The sequence below is a fragment of the Canis aureus genome, chromosome 3 (genome assembly GCF_053574225.1).
Source record: "Canis aureus isolate CA01 chromosome 3, VMU_Caureus_v.1.0, whole genome shotgun sequence".
NCBI lineage: Eukaryota > Metazoa > Chordata > Mammalia > Carnivora > Canidae > Canis > Canis aureus.
In genome coordinates, this window is record NC_135613.1 from 69226224 (window position 1) to 69247866 (window position 21643).

Here is a 21643-nt window from a genome sequence, read left to right on the forward strand (position 1 = left end):
TCTTTTTCTGCCATGGATCATGATAATAAATAGTGGTGATTGTCGTTTGTAGAGTGCTTACTATGTACTGGGCACATCACTTGCTGTTCCCTTGGCCTTCACCACTGCTCTGCAGTGCAGGTTACCATCTCTGATGGAGAAGGGAGTGGAAGTCTCTGGGAATGGGAACAGCAACCCACAGAAGCTTGGGTTAGGGGCACATTCCCTGCCCACTGGGTGGCAGCACTGTGTGAGGGATCATCAGTCTGATTTGGACCAGAGCGTCAGCCAGTAGTTGAATCCAGGGTCCAGGGCCCCAGTATGGGAGGGGGGCTGGTGAGAGGTCAGCACCTTCTAGGCATTCCAGGACCCCAGTCTTACTGCAGGAACACTTTACCTCCTGCCCAGGTGGGGCTGGGACTCCTGAGGAGTCCCAGCTTGGAACTCAGAGGGCTTTTGGCCATAGCTTGAAGCTTCCCCACCCCACCTGGCAGGACTGGGACAAGCCAGCCTTGGCAGGAAGATGGGAAGATTGGGAATGCTTTTGATGAATTGCCAAGCTGACCCCAGTCGTATAACTATAAAAGTAAGAATGGACCTTGAAAATCAGTCCAACCCCTTTCTTTGTGAATGAAGAAAGTGAACCCTGGCAAGGTAAAATGACTTGTCTCAGATCCTGTGGGTGTTCTAGGGGCAAGGCCAGAACAAAAGCCTGGTTTTCTATTTCCTATTCATCTGCTTTTCCCACTCTGCCACCCTCTGCCTCTACTTTTATCCTAATTTTACTGCTGGGGCACCGGTGCCATAGCACCAATGAGACGATTAGCACCAGAATCCTGTGGGTTCAGGATCCTCTTCCCACTGCACTTCACCACCTCACTCTTAGGGATTGACCCATGCATTTCTAAGGAAAACAAGTTTAAAATACATTTTTTTAACCAAGTGGTTTACTGGGAGATAAAACACACATGAAAGGAAGGTTGCTGTCAGGCAGTGGAGAGCATTTATTGGAACCCGCTGGGTACAAAGCCAAATGTGAGATGCTTTGAAATTACAGAAGATACCTGACATTGCTCTTGGTAGCTTATGTCTAGCTGCTTGGTGCGATTCTCTTATTCCCTCTTTTCCTCCAATTTATTACTCGAGTCTTCTCTTAAAGAATGTTATCTTGATCGTTTAAAATAGAGGAAGCAAAAGAGTTTATAGGAAAATGTATTCACACTTTCTTCTCTATTTCCTACTTGTAGACCAATTTGTAGGGAGTATATAAGACATAGAGATCCACACTGAGTGGTTGGGAAGATCTATAACTTAGGTGGAAAGGCACCTGCAGGTATGTAGTAGTTATGAATTCCTACATTCAGGGAAGAACCAATGAATCACCAAATGGCTTTTTCCTTTATAGTGAGGCCTGTGTTATAAGAAGGGGGAAAATCAATGAGCAAAGCATAGAGATAATAAGAATAAATAATGTTTACATAGGAGACGAACAATTGTCCTTGGGACTCTGTAGCTTTCAAAGCAAGATGAATTCAGCTAGGAATTATTTGAAACAATTTTAAGTTTTCTTTTATCAGGTTCAGCAGGGGATGGAGAGTCCTGTTTAATGCAGAGGTTTGAAATGTATCAGTATAACAGAAGAAAGGTGAGAGGCAGGTAGTTCCTTTTACCACCGACCAGAAAGCTTTCTGGGCTAAAAGACTAACATTTAGTGCTTAGTGTCCTTTCTTACTGCCATTGTGAAGATGCCACGTATAGCGGTAACTCATTTTATTTTTTGATTTATAGCCAATTCACAATTTCTGAAGGCTTTTTATTTCAGAGCTATGAAATTTCATTTGAGAAAGGAAGTGTGTCATGCCTCCTGTCATGCCGTCACCTTTCTATCCTGTTATGGTTAATGAGAATCTGGGGTGAGCCTGCAGAACAAATTCCTTATACCGTATCTACTTAGTGACCAGCACATTTATCCATGGGAGCTTTATTTTTTTTTTAATTTTTATTTATTTATGATAGTCACAGAGAGAGAGAGGCAGAGACACAGGCAGAGGGAGAAGCAAGCTCCATGCACTGGGAGCCCGATGTGGGATTCGATCCCGGGTCTCCAGAATCGCGCCCCGGGCCAAAGGCAGGCGCCAAACCACTGCGCCACCCAGGGATCCCCCCATGGGAGCTTTAAATGAGACTTATACAAGGATCGTGGCAGGCTGATCCACTGAGGAAAGCAAGAGAAAGATCGCCAAACTGACCAACTGACACTCACTGAGACCTTCTGTTTGCAGCACATGAGTTGGACTGGGCAGGACAGGCAGGGATGTCAAAAGGTATGTTGAGGGCAGCGGTACCTAGATGTAACTTCCTGTCCATCATTATCTTACCCATTTTGAATGCAAGGCATATCTGCTTTTTAAAAAGCACGATGTTTACATGTGTCTGGGTTAGACTTTCCAAAAGTGCTCATGTCACAGACATGTCACAGACCTGAACACCAATGCATGAAATAGAAGTTTCTCCATCGCTTAATGCCACAAAGGGCGAAGTACCAGGGCAACATAAGAATGATGGTAAAAATAAAAAAATTTTGGGCAGGGGCTTGAAGAGTTTAAATGAGCTAGATATTGTTTGCAGGGCATCAATTATCTCAGCTAGGCCAGTGATTCCTGACCTGGCTGCATATCAGAACTATTGTTGGAGCATTTCAAGATGAGAATCACAGGACCCTCACTGCAGAGGTAGTGAATCATGAGTCTTCAGAGGTGCAGCAAGGAAATCTGTTTTCATAAGCTCTCTAGGTAATTCTTACATAGGTTGACCTATGGTTCCAGGACTTGGACCCCTGCCTCCCATGCATTTGCAAACCATTGGGCTCATAAGAACCTCAGAAAAGAATAGTAAAAACAGGATCTTCTTGTTAATTCAAGACAGCTTTTAGGACATACTATGTGCAGAGTGCCGTGCTGAGCATCAAGGATGCATAGCTTTTTTACAGAGGTCAGTCACTAAACAGGTGTTAAAATAGTACCCCATGACACTGAGGTGCTATGATGGAGGGGCAGCTAATTGCCATGGAGCATGGAGCAGGGACTGGCGTTCATACCTCTTCACCTCCGATTCCCTTCCTGCTATGGCTATGGAAGCCATCAAGGCCATAGAGGATCCTGGGGCCAGACTTTGACAGTGAAGACCAGGAGATAGCCCCAGATCAATCCTCCAGTGGCCCTAGTTGATTTTCCATGGGAGAAATAATCCAGAAGTGTCACTTTTTTGAAGAGTCTGAGCCAACTTTGTAGAGTCTGAGCCAACTTTGCACACAAATAGTCGAGGTCTCATTGGGAGGTCCCAGTGATAGCCTCAGTCTCTAGCAGCCGATGGGAGGGAAGAGGCTGTTCACACATAGCTTGGGTGTGAAGCTGATGTCACAGTTGGTGGTTTCTGGAAGGCTGTGAGAAGCCACATAATTAGCATATTGGGAGCTTCGGAGAGAGGCTCTTCAGAGCCATCACACTGCGGGGATGCGCTATCCAGTTAGTATGGTCTCTTTTCCCTGAGGCACTTTCCTTCTAGACTGCAGTTTGGACTTAACTCTCTTTTGTGGCATTATGAAAAAATCTTGGTCCAAGACAAGGGCCAGCCTAACACCGGAGCTCATTTTTGGCCATTTAATAGCCTTGCTCCAAAAGGTCGGCAGAAAAGGACAGCTCATAGAGATCAAGAAGTCTTTGATATGGTAGTTTGTGTTTTGGGGGATTTTTTTTCCAGCTTTACAACCTACTGAGAAGTTTTGGGGGAAAGCTTGGGTTTTGTCATCACCTCTCCTTACCTAGGAAGCAGGCACGTAACTCACAGTCCAGTGATGTTTGGGTTGGCCATTGTTCAGACTGGGGGGGTCTTAGGGTGCATATGCACTGGAAATACCCAAGTAGGTTTTTCAAAAAGTATCATCTTGCCTAAATGGACTCCATGAGAAATGCTCCGTGGGATGCAAATCTATGTGCAGACCACACCATGGAAAAGTGGAAAGGAGAGTCATGGCTTATACTCTCTGAGAATAGGTTGAAATTTGGAGGCCGATCCGCTGCCCCCAAGGGAGCTAAGGATCATGTGCTCTTTCCTCTCTCTAGGCATTTACTCAGCCAATTCCAGCCTGTTAGTAGACTTGGTTGTCAGGCTGTCACTGTTTAATAGCTTTCTATAAGATACTGCCATCTTTAAAGGCCAACTAGCGATGCTGACAGCTATAACTTGTTTATAGAAATAAAGTCACCTTGCCTTGTTGCAAAATAAGGTCTAATGCACAACCAGGGGGCACATATTCATTTGTGTCGTGCTTTTTCTTCTTGGATGAAGTTTGTTGCTGTTTTTGTTGAGAGAATAGGGCCATGTCTGTCTGTCTTATGGAAGTATGTAGAAGGCTAATGACCCTGAGGCTGTAGTGATAGGATGGAGAGGGAGGTGATGGAAGGGGAATAAGAGCAGGGACAAAAGACAGGCCTGTTGGAGATCCCAGTGTAAGTGAAGCGAGTGGTCCATCCTGTCATGAGCCATGCTTCAAAGAGTCCTGCTGAGTTACCCCCAGGATAACATAGCCTGATAGCAGGCAGATATGTTACTCATTATTGCACCCGTGACCCTCCCTGGCTGCATTATGATGGCCATGCAGTGTGCTTTTTGGAGGGGAGTTTCTTACTCAGATAGAAGGGACCTGAAACTGAACATGAAACAACCTTATCACATGTGAACTTCTCTCATTTAAAGATGACCAGGTTGCCTGTGGTCTTAGGGCTTCTTGGTTTTATAGCTACCAGTCCAGTTTGGAATTGAAACTAGTTACTGCACTCCCAAGTTTAGCTACTGTTGGGGCTGATTCTGTTTTTAAAGAAGGAAAATTCGTTGACCAATGACCTCAGTTCTTGGTCACTGTGACCTGACACTGTTTTGAAAGTTCAAAAGTTAGTTCCTGGAAGGGAATTCATGGTCCAGAGAGACAGGGTGAAGAAGGAGTATGTGTGTGGAGTGTGTGTGTGTGTGTATGTGTGTGTGTGTGTGTGTGGAGTGTGTGTGTGTGTGTCCTCCCCTGTGCCCTACCCAAGTCCCTTCTGCAGATTTAGTGCTGAAACTGTCAAGCATTATCACAGCAGACCCTGGTGAACTCCCATTGCCCAGAAAGGGGACCTGATCTCCCAAAGTTCAGAGGAAGTTTTCCAGAAACCTCCCCTAAAGAGAGAATTTGTCTCTTGGCAGATTTTCCTTCTTTTGAGATAAGGATCCATGTGCAAGAAAGTTTAGTTACTTGGTTTTAAAGTTACTCATAACTAAAGTTTGTCATCTTGACGGAAAAGTTAAGAAGCATTGCGTCTGTGAAATCCTTCCTAAAAGAAGATTGGGCCACCATAAGATGAGCTTGGTTTGTGTTTGTTTCTAATGAGTGAAGCTTGCATCTGCCCCTTACCTTTGAAATGGCTCCTTGGGATCCCACTCATTTTGGTCCTTGAACATCAAAGCCCATGACGACATGGGGCCATGGAGCGGGGAAACCCTCTTTACTGTTTCTGTCTTTAATTTCACAGACTAGGATTCAAAGGTTCTCCTACCTATTGGATACGGCAAAGTGAGAGTGTCAAGGACAGTTGGGTTTGGATTGGGGGAGGGAAGGATCCTAAGTGAATAATGAAAGAACTTCATAGTGGTCACTTAAATAAAAACTTGTTACAAAAACAAAACCCAAACAAAAACTTATAAAGGCTATCTCAAGAATCTCATTCCATATTTGACTTTATGACTTGATAGCAGTTCCTTAGGGTTGCAACAGTATTCTGGACAAAAAAAGGGAGCGTAATTAGCACACACAGAGGAGGTCCCAGCTATCAAGATGAGTGTAACATTGTGCATTGGGTTGTTTTTCCCCCAACCTTCCGAGCCCTCCTAACAAACTCTACCCTAACCTTTGGTTCATTATAACTTGAAAAGACTGATACCGACCTAGAGTACAGCCGGAGACCCTTGCTGTTATTAGGCATACAAATCATACAGTAGAAGTACCAAGAATGAAGGTAGCAGCCTGGGACTAGGGGAAGGCTTCTGCAGCGCTTCTGGGTCTCTGAAATCATGCTGTGTGAAGACAAGAAGAAGGCATAAGTGTAGCCAAAGGACTTTTAACTGAGAATCAGAAAACAATCTTATGGGTAATTCTATGGATGGATGGATCATAAGGTTGACAGACATAATACCATAGTCTCAGGATGGAGATGTACTTTGGATGTGCTGGGCCACCCATGGCCACCATTAGCCGCAGCCCCTAATCGCCTCTTGTCTCCCCAGCCTCTCCTGGCTGCAGCTGCTCTCAGCTCTCAGTTCCCAACAAGCCGTAGAGTTGGATGTGGCATTTCAGCTCTTACCCCATAAAGTGGTGCCAATGACAGCTTCCTTATTTGTTCCTAACTCAGGAACACAGTATGATTCTTTTCCAGATTTATGGGTGTACTATTTGTAAAACAATTATTGCTTAATTGGCTCAGTTTTCTTTTTTTCTGTCCCCTTCAAAATATTGTGTAATGTGGTTCTATGTGTCATCTGTGTGTCAGGCACCATCTGATTGGGAGTGACGATGGCTAAGGGAGTAGAGAATGGATTCTCCACTCAGGAGAAAAGACTGTGGCCTCTAATAGAAATCTCTTTATCATGGATGCTCTACAGACAGCCCCTTAAGGGAGTGACTCTCTGAGCCAAATGACCAGATCCATGAATAATCCATTTCAAATGCACACCTTACAGATGAGCAAAGACTCAGCCACAACATGTGTATCACCAAAGAACAATTTTCATATTAACGTTTTAGGAAAAAAAAAAACATTTTAGTAAGAGGTGATATGGCTTATCCAGAATCCAAATTGGGGGATCAGGAGTAACCAATAGATGGGAAAATCCATCTCACAGCCTCTGGCCTGATCCTGCTGGTGGCCGCCACCAATGTTGAGTGCTTAGTGGCAGCAGAGGAAGGCTACAGGTGGGCATGAAGGCCAGGCCTATGGGGGATGGGGGTGGGAGGACAGAGAGGATTCAGTTTGGAGACAAAGGCAGGGCTATGGTAGAGAGGGATGTGTGGCTGGTGGGCCCAGAATTCAAGATACCTATTTCCAGCCCCCCATGAGAATCACTATATTCCAGGGTCTGAGTGGAATATATCCCCAAGTAAATAGTATTTTTCTCTATTTATGTCCTGAGCTCATCTAGCACAAAATCAACCCCTTTTCCATGAAAGTTGACTTTGAGACCAAGTAGTACATACTTAAGATGAAGGATTATGGAGCCAGATCTTCAAGGGTTCAGATCTTGGCTTGACCCGTTACTGGCTTTGTGACCTTGGGCCAGTTACCTAGCCTTTCAGCTCCTTGGCTTCCCTGTTTGTCCCATAGGGTAATAACAGTACGTGTCTTATAGGATTGTTGGGAGGCTTATACAAATTCAATAAAGTGCTTAGTAGGGTGACTGGCACATAATAATTACTATATATTTATATATATATATATCTTTGATTGAGAGTGTGAATTTTTCACATGACAGAAACCAAATTTAACAACTCTTTGCACTGGTTGTTTGAGAGATTATAAGCCTTTGTATCTTCAATAGCCCAGATGTGCTTAAAGCTACGAACACATAAGGACATTTTTGAAAGACACGGGCAGGATCTAAAATTCTCAGGATGAAGTTGCACGCCAGCATTCTCTAAATTTCTATTTTCTGGGTGTAAAGAATACAACATCTGCAAACAACAGCTGGACAAATATTAGAACATATAATTCCAACTTATTGCCATGTTGGCAAAAGCTGTAGGGCGGGAGAGGAACAATTCGCCTTTTATCAAAGTACCTTTTACAGCTGGAAGAAAAGAAGTGAGGTGAGTCATTTTCTGAAGGCAGCATCCCAGGAGAGCAGACCTAAGAAAACATTGTCGGGGCATCCTGGGCACAATCAGATAGCATGCAGCAATTTATTAAGAAGGCCTGGGTTCTTGAAGCAGATTAATAGATTTTACGTTGCTCATCTGGAGAACCTTAGCTGAGTTCCAAAAACCTATTTGTGTCTTTGCCCAGCACTTCAGTAAGCCAGCTTCATGCAAAGTGCTGGCCTGGAAAAGGCAAACCATAGGAAGGGCAGTCAGAAAGGGAAGCAGGGAAGCTGAGCTTCAGTTAAAAAGTGACCGTCATGTTGGAAGTAGCAGGCGTTTTTAATTGGCTTGGGACAGGACAAGCAGAGCACCTGCCATTTGTCTGCCTTTTTTAACTACGCTTTAATAGAGCAATTCTCTTACGTGATGATGCCTGCCCTTTGGGGACAGAAGTGAGACTAGGGCAAAGCAGGTAAAGCAGCTACTAAGGACACAGAGAGGAAATAAGACACAAAAGCAAGAAGGGCCTCGGGGCAGGAGTCAGCACCTGGAGCTGACACCGTGGGTCCGGGACTTTGCACCAGGGACCCTCGACTGCTGCCCCTGGAAGTTTCCCGTCTGTAAAAGGAAGGGGTTGCAGATTACACATCAGGTCCTTTCTGGCTCCACTCTTCTTTGTCACTAACAACTCTGCAGTCCTGGCCGTGAATCCATCTTAGTGGAAGACTCAGAAGTCACAGTGTAGCCAGACCCTCATTTGCCACCTCTTGGCACACACGCATGCCTTCAGCTGTGTGCTCCCCAGCACAAGGGGCTGTGGAACATTCCTGCCTTCACCCCTTGTGGACTGAATAAGGCTAAGCTAATGCCCACTTGGGAAAGATTTCACTCCTCGTCTGGAATCTGGCCCTTTTGAGACTCTATGAGTAACTTAGAACTTTTTGTTGCTTTGGAGAAAAAAATATGTATAGGAAATTCTTCAGTGTATCTTCTTTCTTTATGATCTTCTTCTAAGACAAACACACAAAAATAAACAAGCTTCTTTTCATCAGAGCCAGGCTGGCTTCTCCCCTGTGTCTGATCTGTGGGTGTAGTATGGGAACTATTTGGGTCAGTTTTGGCCTGCTTAGTATCATTTCGTCTGACGACCCATTAAAGATGCTCCCGAGTGCTCCCAATAAGAACTGCGTGCCTTCTTGGGGATGGGGATAGGAGGTGGGAGTGAGGGCCTGGGCACCAACATGAATCTGTTACTTCTGAGCAAATTAATCTTCTTGCCCTATATCCAGAAGCGTAGGTCACTGTGATGTGACATCAGTCACATTTTCCACCTGCTAGGTGGTTTGTGGGGACAATAATCATGGCTTAAAACCACTGACTTCTTTCTTTCTATAAAAGTAAACCATTTGATCCAACCTAACAAAATGCTAATTTGACCCAGGGACCTGGGGAAGCCAAGAGAACTGAAGCTGTTACATGCCTTGGCTCTGTGTTCTGACTTGAAGTCGGTCCCATGAAACGGAGCCGGTATCCAATTAGCCCCGATTCCCAGCAGTTCATATAATTTATAATGCTAAGAAAGAGAGCCTCCTGCTTCTGGCATGTGATTTTCTGCTGTTTGACTACCAGAACTCCATTGGATAGAATGTTCGGGGTAATGGGATCATGTAGGCTTCTGTTAGGCAGTGATGCTTAGGATTTTTTATTCCTTATTATAATATCTATTATAGTATCATAGGACATGGAAAACTGAAGAATTTTACAGCCATATTCACCTTCTCCACACCTCCCCCATCACTTTGGAATAGCCATGGGACTTGAGGATGCTAAAGACAGTTTTCACTAGAACTACTTATTGCATGGGTTTTTTAAGGAAACATTGCCCAGTTTTGATGGGTTTATTAAAATGAAAGACTTTGGAAATCTGTCTATTACACGCATCCAGCATCTCCTTCAAGTGAATTTGATTTAGAAATGTCTGTATATGTCTACAACTTGTGTATATGGCTTTATCTTGACACAGGGAACTTTGGTTTCTCCATTCTAACGTATAAAGAGTGAACCTTCTACCACCCCCCAGAGTCATCTTTCCTTCCTTCCTCTTCCAGTCTTGAATTCTGCTCTTACACATCTGCTATGTGCTGGTGTTCTCAATCAGGAAGGACCACAGCTTTCTCAAGGGCTTCCTTCACTCACTAGTCTGACTGGCACACTGGGGGAAGCCGGGGATCCAGATCCTGTGGGGCCTTCACACAGATGGGTTCCCAGGGGTTTGGTAATAAATTTAGTTGGCCTGGGAACCCTATGTAGATTACTTCTGCTGTTTAGGTTTAGATGGGAGTTAGAATTCTCAGCACTTACATGGATGGGGCCCCAAGCATGGCTTCTGGATGGTTTAGGTTGCTGCTATAGCCAGCTTTAAGCAATGAGGATGTTTCCAGTGGTGGTTAGAATATGGTCCGCCTTTGTCATGACATTATACAGAACCTTAAGCCAAAACCTCTGAGAACACAGTAGTTCCTTTAAAATGACACTTAACTTTTGGGTTAATGTTTGAAAGTGAAACAGTCTCCCTCATCTTCCTCCTCTGCCCAGCTACTATCAACAGTAGCTCAAGCCAGAATCATAGGACTCACGTGTCAAGTATGGGTGAGACTCCTTTGTGATTGCTAATTGTTCATTTGTTTTTCTCTCCCCAGATGAGATAACTTTACCTATGTCTAGCTGCTTTTTGCAACAGTAGCAATCTGACAAGTTGCATTGTTCTACACATACACATTTTTCTAGGCTCACAGCAGATCTACTATATATACACATAGCTACAAACACATGCACATGTATCGTAATAGGGGTATGTGTCTACAAGTAGTCTATAAGAGGTTTCCATTATCTTATTCCCACTACAAGCATTATTGGGGATTTTTCTTGTTTGGGGTATGTGTGTGTATAAGTTCAAAATGCTATCATATGTGTACTGCCATTTAAAAAACAACTAACAGAACGTGACCTGGTGTTTGGTCATTTACATCCATTACTTTTCTAAATCACCTCAAGATCCCATTGAGACAAATAGGGTCGTTATGCTCATTTACAAATGTGGTGAACAGGTTCTGAGATTCTCCTAAAAACTCAGAGTTACTTGATGTCTGAGCTGGGGTTTGGGCCAAGGCCTTTCTGACTCCAGACCCTGACTTCTTAACTATGGCTGACATAGTTAAATGTCTCCTGACATTTAATTATCATGACAGTCTGGCTACAAACACAGCCTTATCATCATCTCCATTTGACAGATGAGAAAATAGGCTAAGGTGAAGTGGTTTGTCTGGAGTGCCTGTATTATTGGGTTTTTGCCTTTGGTTGAATTCAGTCATCTTATACCAATAAAGTTGTGACTGGCAAGTAGAATATCCTAAATTAGTGTAGAGGGTGGAATTGGGCCACCTGACAATTGAATTATTCAGGAAGGTTACTTTATCTTAAATCATAAAAAGAATCATTGCTTCCCTCAAAAATTGTGATCAAATCATTTTCTTTGGGAAGGGATATTAATAAATATTTGTTAATAATAATAATAAATAAGCATGAAAGTTTATTATGTACAGATGCTATTCTATAGCAATATATGTTTCACATATATTAATTCATTTTGTCTTTCCAACAGCCCTATGAAGAGGGTTCTGTGTATCCCCATTTTACAGATAAGAAAACAGAGGCACCAGGAGGTTAAAATACATGGGCAAGATCATACAATTACTAAGTGGCAAAGCTGGGGTTCACACTCAACAGTCTGGACCAGAGTCTTGGGCCTCAATCATTCTCCACGACTGCCATGTTGGTTTTGGTTTTACTTTCATTGAGTTTGGTTGGTTTAGTAGTGAAGTTATCCTGTATTTTTTCTCAAGTACTTTGCTAATAATGAGAACAAACTGCCGCAGGAAAGTGAGGGCCCCTCAGTTGTTATGCTCCTGGTCTAGACATCAGGATTTCCCATAGGAAATGATCACATGAAAGGGATTTAGCATTCAGTTATATTTGGAAAATAAAAAGCAACTCTCCATGGAAGTGGTGAAGTATGATGACATTCAAGGTTCATTTCTAGAACAATAGCTAACAAAATAAATGCAGAGTGACACCTTGATGCCTTTTTCAAAAATTCTTAGCTCTTATTAAGTAGGTTCTAGAAAATTCCCTTACCTGGTGCATAATCACTGATCAGATTAATCCTATGTTGTTCACCCTTCTCTTAAATTGGTGACCAGGGCATCTTCTTACCTTAGTTCTGGACCTGCTGCTTTTCGGCAGTCTATCTTCCTCGGTAATCAGTGTCTTTATCACCATTTAACAAGAAAATATTTTCAATTGGCCGTGGGAGAGATCTGGGTTTTATTCTGCTGTTTCAAAAGAAAACCAGTAAAAATCAAATTGCAGCAAGGAGTTGCTGACTCAAGTGAAATCTGTGGTCTCCTTCTTGAAATCAGAATAATTTTTCTCTGTTGCTTTGCCTTGGTTAAGATTTCCATCTCTCCTGATAAGTGCCTTAGCATGTTTTATGAACTGAAATCCGAATTCACTTTTCTTTAGCAACTAAAGAAAATTCTCTTGCTTCTGCTAAAAAGTTGAGCATTTCCAAACTTCTTTCTATATCTGAAGCTGTTTGCTAAACAAGTTTGCCTCTCTTTGAACAAAGCATCGATTTTTAAAAAGTTTTTACACAGAAAACATGTTTGAAACGGTACAAATCTCCCCTGAGTTTATTTTACTTTTTAAAATCAGATGAGGATGGGGGCAGGGTTCTTAAAAGAACCCTTTTTCTGTCTGCTCACAAGGGATAGAAAAGTATGGGAGAAATATCTGGAGCTTTGGACTCCATCCAGCCTGGGTTGGAATGTGGACTCCACCGTTACTATTACGTATGGCTCTGAGCCTCCACCTCCCCATCTGTGAAATAGGATTTCTATTTACTATGATCATCTGTGAGCAAAGAGGCCAGTTAGAATTAACCAAGGTAGAAATGAAGGCAGCAACTTGACTATGTGTGTCCGCTCTGTTCTTTGTAGCCCATGATTTGGAAAGAGAGCAAACGGTAACTAATAGGTCATAACGAACCTATGAGATGGCCAACTAAAGGTTAGTGGTAGTTGTGAGGTGTGGGAGGAAGAACTGGAGCCTTAGGATCAGATGACTTTCAATTTTAACTGTTCATTAGCGGAGTCACCCCAGGCTAGTTATTTTGCTTCTCTGAGTGTTAATATTCTCTTGTGTAGGATGAAGACCATAAGGTAGGCCTTCTTATGGCTCCGAACTATCGTGAGCATCAGACAAAAGGAACAGAGTACGCTTTGTAAACCAGAACCTGTGATTTGGCTGCACGGGGCCGTGGGGGATGAGGACCCTTCGGGTCCAAACACCCACACATGTTAAGTGTATATCTCTGAACGCATCTAGGCTGGAGTAGAATCACATGTGGCATTATTGCAGAGTATTTATGCAAAGCAACAGTTGAGATATCCTTTCTGGGAGGAAGGTTTTCCCAGGTTTCTTTAAAGGTATGAGTTATGCCTGGTTAGGAAATTTCACTTATATGTGCAACTGGAGAAAGGCAGAAAGTTGAGGCAGGAATTTTTATTGCAAACAATGAAAAGCCTAATAGAGTAAGAAAGGACGGGGCACCAGGAAGTAGAGAGGAGGAGTTTGGAGAGTAGAGCAGGATTTCCACGTACCATTATTAAACCTAATAATTCAAGGTTCAGCGTTTGGGGAAGAATAATCAGCCATTGTGCTACAGTGGAAAACATCCAAGCGTTGACTTTCAGAGAGTCTGGGGTTCCTCTGGCCCTGCTTTGACTCTGGCGCTTTGAAGGAGGAATCATACTATCTTTTCCATGTGTGCCAGGAGTCTAAATGGATATGTCTTCTTTAAAAAACTTCTGTGATGATGAATGTGTGCGTGGGATCTGGTTAAGCTGGGGAATTCCTTTGAAATTCTTGTTTCTGATTGCTCTCCATGGCCCAGAGAAGGATACTGGCCGCATTTGGGTATGAAACTCTTGAGCCTCGCCGTGTTCTCTGGCCCCTGGAGAGTCATGTTCTGTTTGAAAAGAGCTGAAAAGACGAAGGCTGTTTTTTCACTTGGGATAAGAATATCTTTCTCAAAGCAGTAAGGGCTCTGTGAGAATAACAGGATCCATATGTTGAAGCTGGCTGCTAATGCTCAGCATATGGGCCAGTGAACCTTTCAGGCAGAAATATGCCTCCAATTCTCTAAAGAATGCCCCAGTAAACTCCAGAAAGGACCATTACTTAGGTGACGGATGGCATGGGCACAGCTCCTGGGCTTTCATGGGCCAATTGTTCCGTGGAACGTGAGCCACAGACAGAATGGAAAGGTCTTGGTTGGCCTGACGATGGATGGCGCTGGCCTGTAGCCCTCTCTGTCAGGCCCTGTACCCCCCAAATACCAAGGGCTTTATGTGCTCTGGGCTTGATCCATTTTGTTAGGGGATAGTGAATCTGAGCATTGTTCTTCAGGTTCTCCAGATTGTTCGTTAAACCAAATGAAAAGAAACTTAATATCTTTTACTCACAGGGGCAGTGTTGTAATGGAAAGGATACTTACCTGGGAGCCAGGTGGCTCTATGGCCACCACCACCCTGGCCCTAAACAGAGGTGACCTCAGTGAAGTCACTTTGTCTCTTTTTCTCATCCGGAAAATGAGCAGGTGAAACGTGGTGCTGGTTGGGATTCCTTCTGGCTCCCTCCGTGTAGACCTGAGTGCACCTCGCTCTGTCCAGAGGAGGGTGACAGAAGCAGCACAGCTAGTGAGTGACACCCGCACTCAGGAGCCATTGCAGCCCTGTGTGCTACGTGGCATTTCAGGGAAGGTAGGGGAAGCCCTTCGGGCGCTCTGTGACGGTGGGGTCGCGGGCCCCATGAGTCATCGGCAGTAAACCAGTGAGGGAGTGGCTGGCTGCCCCCGGATTACTACCGTGTTTCCTCCAAACCAGCATTTGGAAGTCTGTGATCCCCCCTCCCTTGTTCTCACAGTGGAGCACTCGGCCTCCTCTCCCGGCCTGAACCCCGTGCCTGACTCCTCACTCGTGCCCTCCCTCCTTCCCTTCTCAGCCCCTTTCTCCACCAGGCCACCCACCTCTCTGTGCCTCTGCTGCTTCCCCGTGGCCTGTTGGCAGTGAGAGAGCCCATGCACCCAGTAGCCGGATGCTCCTCGTGCTCCCCTTCCCAGCTCCAGTAGTTGGGTGCTCCTTGTGCTCCCCTTCCCACCCCCATGCTCCCAGCACCCCAGTAACTGGGTGCTCCTTGTGCTCCCCCTTCCCAGCCCCATGCTCCCAGCACCCCCAGTAGCCGGGTGCTCCCCACACTCCCCTTCCAAGCCCTGTGCTTCCAGCACCCCCAGTATCCAGATGCTCCCCCACACTCTCCTTCCCAGCCTGGTGCTCCCCATGCCCCCCTTCCCAGCCCAGTGCCGGCCCTCTGATCCCCCCTCTGCCCGGTGCTCCGGTCCCTCCATCACAGGAGCAGAGATCTGAGATCTGCTGCAGCTCCTCCGTCCCATCTCCATGGCAACCAGCAGGCCCTCGCTCAGCTGTGCAGAGAAAATGGCTGTGCTAAGGAAGCTTCCCGAGTCTGGTACCCCGGCCTGTTGAGCCCCAGCCCCTCCGTATCAGTTTTAAGAAGTTGCATGCATTGAACCAAATGTCCCTTTGCTTTTAGCTTCCAGATTTACTTTCCCCGGGAGATGGGGAGGCAAAAGGAAGTTGAAGCCAAATGGATAAAAGCATTTCTTTTTCCTACCCTAAAACTAGATTTTCATGAGGAACAGTTATCTGCCCTGAGCAGATATACGAGGAACTGAATGAATACAGCCATCTGTGGGATCCAGCGCAATGTATTTCGTCTTATCGGCGGGGTGGAATGACAGAGCATGGGCATATTCAAATAAAAATTCAGCGCAAGTAGCCAGGAGATACAGGAATTCCTCAGGGCACAGACTCCAGCATTTCAGGAGAGCACCTGACTAATTGGAGTGATGATGTTGTATGCGGTCTCCTCTTTCGGAGGGAGGGTTGTGGGTCCCCTAGTCATGAGGGAAGGTGAGCATTTGGCATCCCCTGCTTCAAAATCCATCTGGATCAGGGCACCTGGGTGGCTCAGTAGGTTAAGTGTCTGCCTTTGGCTCAGGTCCTGATCCCAGGAGTCCTGGGATCAAGTCAGGCTCCCTGCTCAGCAAGGAGTCTGCTTCTCCCTCTCCCTCTGCTGCTCCCACTGCTTGTATGTTCGTTCTCTCTCTCTCTCTCTCTCTCTCTCTTTCTCTGTGTCAAATAAAGTATTAAAACAAAAACAAAAAACCAAATCCATCTGAGTTATCACAGTGAATCCTCCATAGTCATGATGCACGGTGACATGGGAAACTGGTAGGAGACCCCTGTCAGAGGTCTGGAGGCACAGGCTTCCCTCGTCACACCATGGGGACACTTCAGGTTTGATACCCAAAAGTAACTGATCTCTTATTTCCATGAATCCCAGAAGTGCTGCTGTTTAGAGCAGGACCCTTAGCCTTCTGATGGGGGTCAGAAACATGTAGAGTGAGGGGATCACCCCAAGTCCCCCAGAGGACCTCGCACAATCTGATAGTGGTTCCACAGGGAATGATCCAGACCATGGCCATTCCTGGCTTCGGCGTGGGAACCATGGATTCTTTGATGGTGACAAGATCTCAACCCAGATGACATCCTCCCTTTATTCTCTCTTAATGTGAACTGGGAGACCCCAGTTTTGAATGAAAGCTCTGAGTTTAGTTCTCAGAAATCCTAATGTGTGTCTCAAATGGACGTTTTCTCTTTCAGTTTCTCTGCAGGTGGATATTGTCCCCAGCCAAGGAGAAATCAGCGTTGGAGAATCCAAATTCTTCCTATGCCAAGGCAAGTGCCCTGTGCCCGCCCCCGCACCGAGGGAAAGGCAGCCGGAAGAGCAGAAGCCCGCGGCCCGCTTGTGCTGGCCTGGCCCTGCCTGGAACTGCTTTTTTGCAGGGTCGGAAGTGTGACCGGAGAGCCAGGGAAGCTCTCAGGCCCTCTTCCTCCCCCTCAAAGGGCTTCCCCGACACAGTGAAGTGTGTCTCCAGTCTTCTGCATGGTGATGGAGGAGGTCTAGGGATTTTCTGGGGGAAAGTCAGTACACTTCCCAAAATAGCAAATCACTCCAGATCCCCTGCTCTGTATCCACCTGGAGTTCTGTGAATGATGTTGGAGAACAGTGCGGCCTCAGAAATCATGCTTCAGGGGGTCAGTGTGAGGCTTATTTCTTGGAATCTCCCAGGACAGGAAAATCCAGGAAAGTCTGACACTTGCCTGCAAGGAAATTGGGTACCTGTGTCCCTTTTGCCATGAGGCTGTGGGTCCCGGGTGTTCCAGGTCTGTTGGGAATGCCAGTCTTCTGTCCCGTGGCCCCCACTGGAACTCTGGGGTGTGTCCGTTCTGGTGTCCTTGTTTTGGATTTAGAAAATTTGTCCCATTTCCACAGCTCACATAATCATTGGGAAACGTCCCGTGGAGGAAAAGCTCTAGATTAGGCTTTGGATTCTCCGTCTGTGGCATGACTGGGCTTCAGATCATGGAAGACCCAGGGAAGTTGAGCTGAGCTGGGTGTAAACTGTGACATTTAGCGAGCAGCTCTCGGCAGGGAGGGGCCTTTAAATGCGATCATGATTTGCGTTGGATGAGGTGCCTTGTGGCCGCCGGATGTGTTCACTCCAGCTTTGCCTTCATTACAGCAATTTAAATGATCTGGAGATGCAGCCATAGAGCCCACAGCACATCTTGCAAATAGCGATATTTATTGAAAACATGATGGGCCCTGAAAGGAAGGCAGCTTCATTTCCATACTAAGCATCTGTGCAGGGCTGGGTGGCGTGGCCCCGGGAAGGGTGCTGCGCAGAGAGGCAGGGCGCAGCCGTGTCGGCAGGAGCCCAGAGCCCCTGTTCTGGCTCAGTGTCTGAGATCTCGCGAAGCAGCAAGCATCTGCCCCTCTTCGGTGCCCGGGGAAAGGATGCGTAGTGATTCTGGCTGTCTTCTTTGCAGGATTTGAGGAGATGAATTTGTCTGTCTGAGACGGGGTGCTGAAGTGACAGTCCTGCCAGTTTGTGCCGGCAGACGCTAGAATAAAATTGGTTGGGATCCACACTCCTAGACTAGCTGGTCTCTTCCTCTCTGGAGACCACACTCGAAGCACTCAAGAACAAGCTTATTAGTTGGCTCAGACTAGCCAGGCCCTTGAGCTCAGATCCTGGACACGAGCGCCCTCCGCGCCCTATTCTGTGAAGCTGTAGCCCCTCACTTAGAGCCTGGCACAGTAGGTCCTCAACAAAACGCCTCTCTTCTTCCTTCACTAAGGATAGGAGTACTCTCAGAAGTAGTAGCACAAGTGGTTGTCGAGTTCTTTCCACGCACTGTGAGCGATATTATGTACGTAATAAGCACAGAAGCCGGAGGAAGGCGGTATCACGTCCTCAACATAAATGGTCTCCCTCCCTGGTCATCAAGCCTGATGACCTCTCACTTGGTAGCTCTTGCTGAGTACCCACAGTCACCCGGGAGGGGACTTGGTCTTTTTAATTCCCGTGGTTTGAAAATAATCTCTTCCTCTTTAGTGGCAGGAGATGCCAAAGATAAAGACATCTCCTGGTTCTCCCCCAATGGAGAGAAGCTCACTCCAAACCAACAACGGATCTCCGTGGTGTGGAATGATGACTCTTCCTCCACGCTCACCATCTACAATGCCAACATTGACGATGCCGGCATTTACAAGTGTGTGGTCACTGGCGAGGATGGCAGCGAGTCAGAGGCCACGGTCAACGTGAAGATCTTCCGTAAGAGCCTCCTCTGTCTCCTTCTCTACTCCCTGTCCTCTCCTTTGGCCAGGAGGCCGTAAGGGTAGCAGACAGAGTGGTATGGCAGCAGAGGGCCCGCTAAGGGCTACCTCCTTTCCACTCCCTCTGGCTTCCCTTCTCTAGATTCAAACTATACAGTTCCCGGAGGGCTGCTAAAGGGTCCCCTTCCCTTTTCCAAGCGTTGGCTAACTATCGTATAATTCAAGTTTTCCCTCTTGTATCACTGTCCCCTGCTGCTAATGGAGTCCGGAGGCTCGGTGGGGTGTGGGGGATTATTATCTGAACACTCTAGGGCACTCACAGCAGGCAGTTCCCATTGTCAGTGAAACCCAGTCTGGAGGTGGCATCTCATTACCTTGTTATCGTGCATCTGTCTCGTTGGCCAGTGTAACGGTGGGTGACAGCTAATGGAACAGTATTGATTGCATAGTATTTGCTGCCATTAAGCCTGCCTTTCATCCGTTCTGTTCTTCAAAATTTTCTCTGCTCTAGGAAAGGTGGCTTTGGGGTGTCAGAGTGGGAGACCGAGGAAGGAGAGATGAGCAATTGTGGTAGACTAAGTGTTCCAGCATTTCATTCCACTTGTGCTTTTTACTTCATTGGCACCATCCCACATGGCAAGGGACACTTGGTAAAGGTACTCCTTTACCGCCATAGACCCTTTGCCACACAAGGTGTGATCAACTTAGGGCTCAGTGAATAGACATTGGTTGCCACATTACCCTACTTATATCAGCTGCTTTGCCTGGCATCTTGGCTGAGGATGGTGTGAGACCCTCTCTGTGCCACCATATATATGGACTGAGAGTTGCCCACAGCCTGAATCTAAGCAGTATGGTTTTAGCAAAACTGAGTCTGTGGGGGGAACCAGCTGTTTTCCCTCATCTTCTCTTGTTCATCTTCCAGAGAAGCTCATGTTCAAGAATGCACCAACCCCACAAGAGTTCAGGGAGGGGGAAGATGCCGTGATTGTGTGTGATGTGGTCAGCTCTCTCCCACCGACCATCATCTGGAAACACAAAGGCCGAGATGTCATCCTGACTAAAGACGGTGAGGCCTGAATTCCCTGGCAGTTGCCCTTACCCCAAGCCCCTGGGTCCCCTAGGGGTACCACCCTAGCCAGCCTCTGAGGCATTCCAACTCAAACTCAGGTTCCAGTGTCCCACAGCCATAGGCACTTTCCAGATCCCCAGTGGGTCAATGTCCGGAGCTTGTACATTCAGATACTTGACTTTCTCTTCAAAGAAAAAGACAAAATTCCAGTAGACTTGTGCTCTTGGCTCTATGTCCTTGTCAGGGCCACATTTCTTGATTACAGCTTCAAGCCCCACCCCCACACCACCCCACTGCCACGCCCCACCTCCATCCCAGAAGATTTCAGCTAGGGAGGAAGAAGGGCCCTGCAATCTGCTGCAGATGCCAGAGTTCTCTGACTGACCCTTGGATGAACCCACCTCTTGTCTCTTCTAGTCCGATTCATAGTCCTGTCCAACAACTACCTGCAGATCCGGGACATCAAGAAAACAGATGAGGGCACTTATCGCTGCGAGGGCAGGATCCTGGCACGGGGAGAGATCAACTTCAAGGACATTCAGGTCACTGTGAACGGTGAGGAGATCCAGTCTTCCTCCTCTCTCCATTCCTACAATGTGGTTCCGCTATATCGTCCTCCGTAACCTCCTCTTTGATCTATGAAATAATTCCACTCCTGTGTGGAATTTAAGAAATAATGAAAGGGACCATAAGGGAAAGGAGGGAAACTGAGTGGGGAAAAATTAGAGAGGAAGACAAACCATGAGAGACTCCTAACTCTGGGAAACAAATAAAAGGTTGCAGAAGGGGAAGTGGGGGGGTGGGGGGGGTGACTGGGTGACAGGCACTAAGGAGGGCACATGATGGGATGAGCACTGGGTGTTATACTATATGTTGGCAAATTGAATTTAAATACAAAATTTTAAAAAATAAAAATAATAAAAATAAAAAAGAAAGAAAAAAATAAAGAAATCCCATTCTGCCTCATGCATCCATCTAGTTGAGCCCCCCCCCCCCCTTGCTGGTATAGCCTCTGGCTTATTTTGTTTTTTCTTAATACACTTGCCTTTGGGTCTCCCTCAACTCCTCAACTTCGGGGATTTCTAGTGCAATTCTTGAATGTCCTTCATTGTCTTAGGGCACGAGAAACTTTCCCCCTGCTTTCTAATAAATTCTTATTCATCCTTCATTGTCCTTGATGCTACCGTAATCATGAGGTTAGTCCCTTGATTCAATGTGCAAAGAAAATATTATAATCAATTCAGTCCTCAGAATAGTCAGAATCACCGGCCATGGGCTTATTAATCTTAATCTGCGGTGTGTCAAATAAACACACCCGTGGAATCGAGCTGACATTTACAAGATGTTTACAGGAAATCATAATGTCAGTACTAAGAAAATAAGCAAATCGTGGTTGAATTGTTTTGGCTATTGATATATATTTTTTGCCAAATTCTCCCCCTCTCATTCCTTTGGTAAAAACTGTTTGTGCACAAGGTTGTTTGTGACAGTCCCAGAGAAATGTCACTCAGTGAGCTGGTGCATTTCAAATTGGTGTTAACCATTTAACCACCAAGCACAGGCGTTTTCAACTTTTTCCAGTATCAAGAGCCCCCTTTTGGATGTCAAGTTCCACTTAACCATGATAGTAGTAAGATTAATATGCATTGATTGAGAAAATACATAATGATAAATATCTACTATAAGTTGAAGACTATTTTAAGAGGAATAAAACATATCAATGTAGCTTTTAAAGCTATGTTATCGAGACACGACGTTATAATATATTAACGGTACATATAACGAGATTTTGTGTTGTTGAAAAACACTGATGCATGTTTGTGGGT

General features: G+C 45.7%; 1 protein-coding gene across 19 annotated transcripts in view; it reads left to right on the forward strand.

Moving 5' to 3' along the window:
• The window catches only part of NCAM1 (neural cell adhesion molecule 1), a 295457-nt gene that overhangs the window by 213850 nt on the left and 59964 nt on the right, over positions 1 to 21643 (forward strand). For all 19 annotated transcript variants that reach the window (XM_077893526.1, XM_077893529.1, XM_077893528.1 and 16 more), the window contains exons 2-5: positions 16726 to 16800; positions 18525 to 18743; positions 19671 to 19814; positions 20235 to 20372. In XM_077893526.1, coding sequence (XP_077749652.1) covers positions 16726 to 16800; positions 18525 to 18743; positions 19671 to 19814; positions 20235 to 20372 — 576 coding nt within the window. The remainder of the gene's footprint in view (positions 1 to 16725; positions 16801 to 18524; positions 18744 to 19670; positions 19815 to 20234; positions 20373 to 21643) is intronic.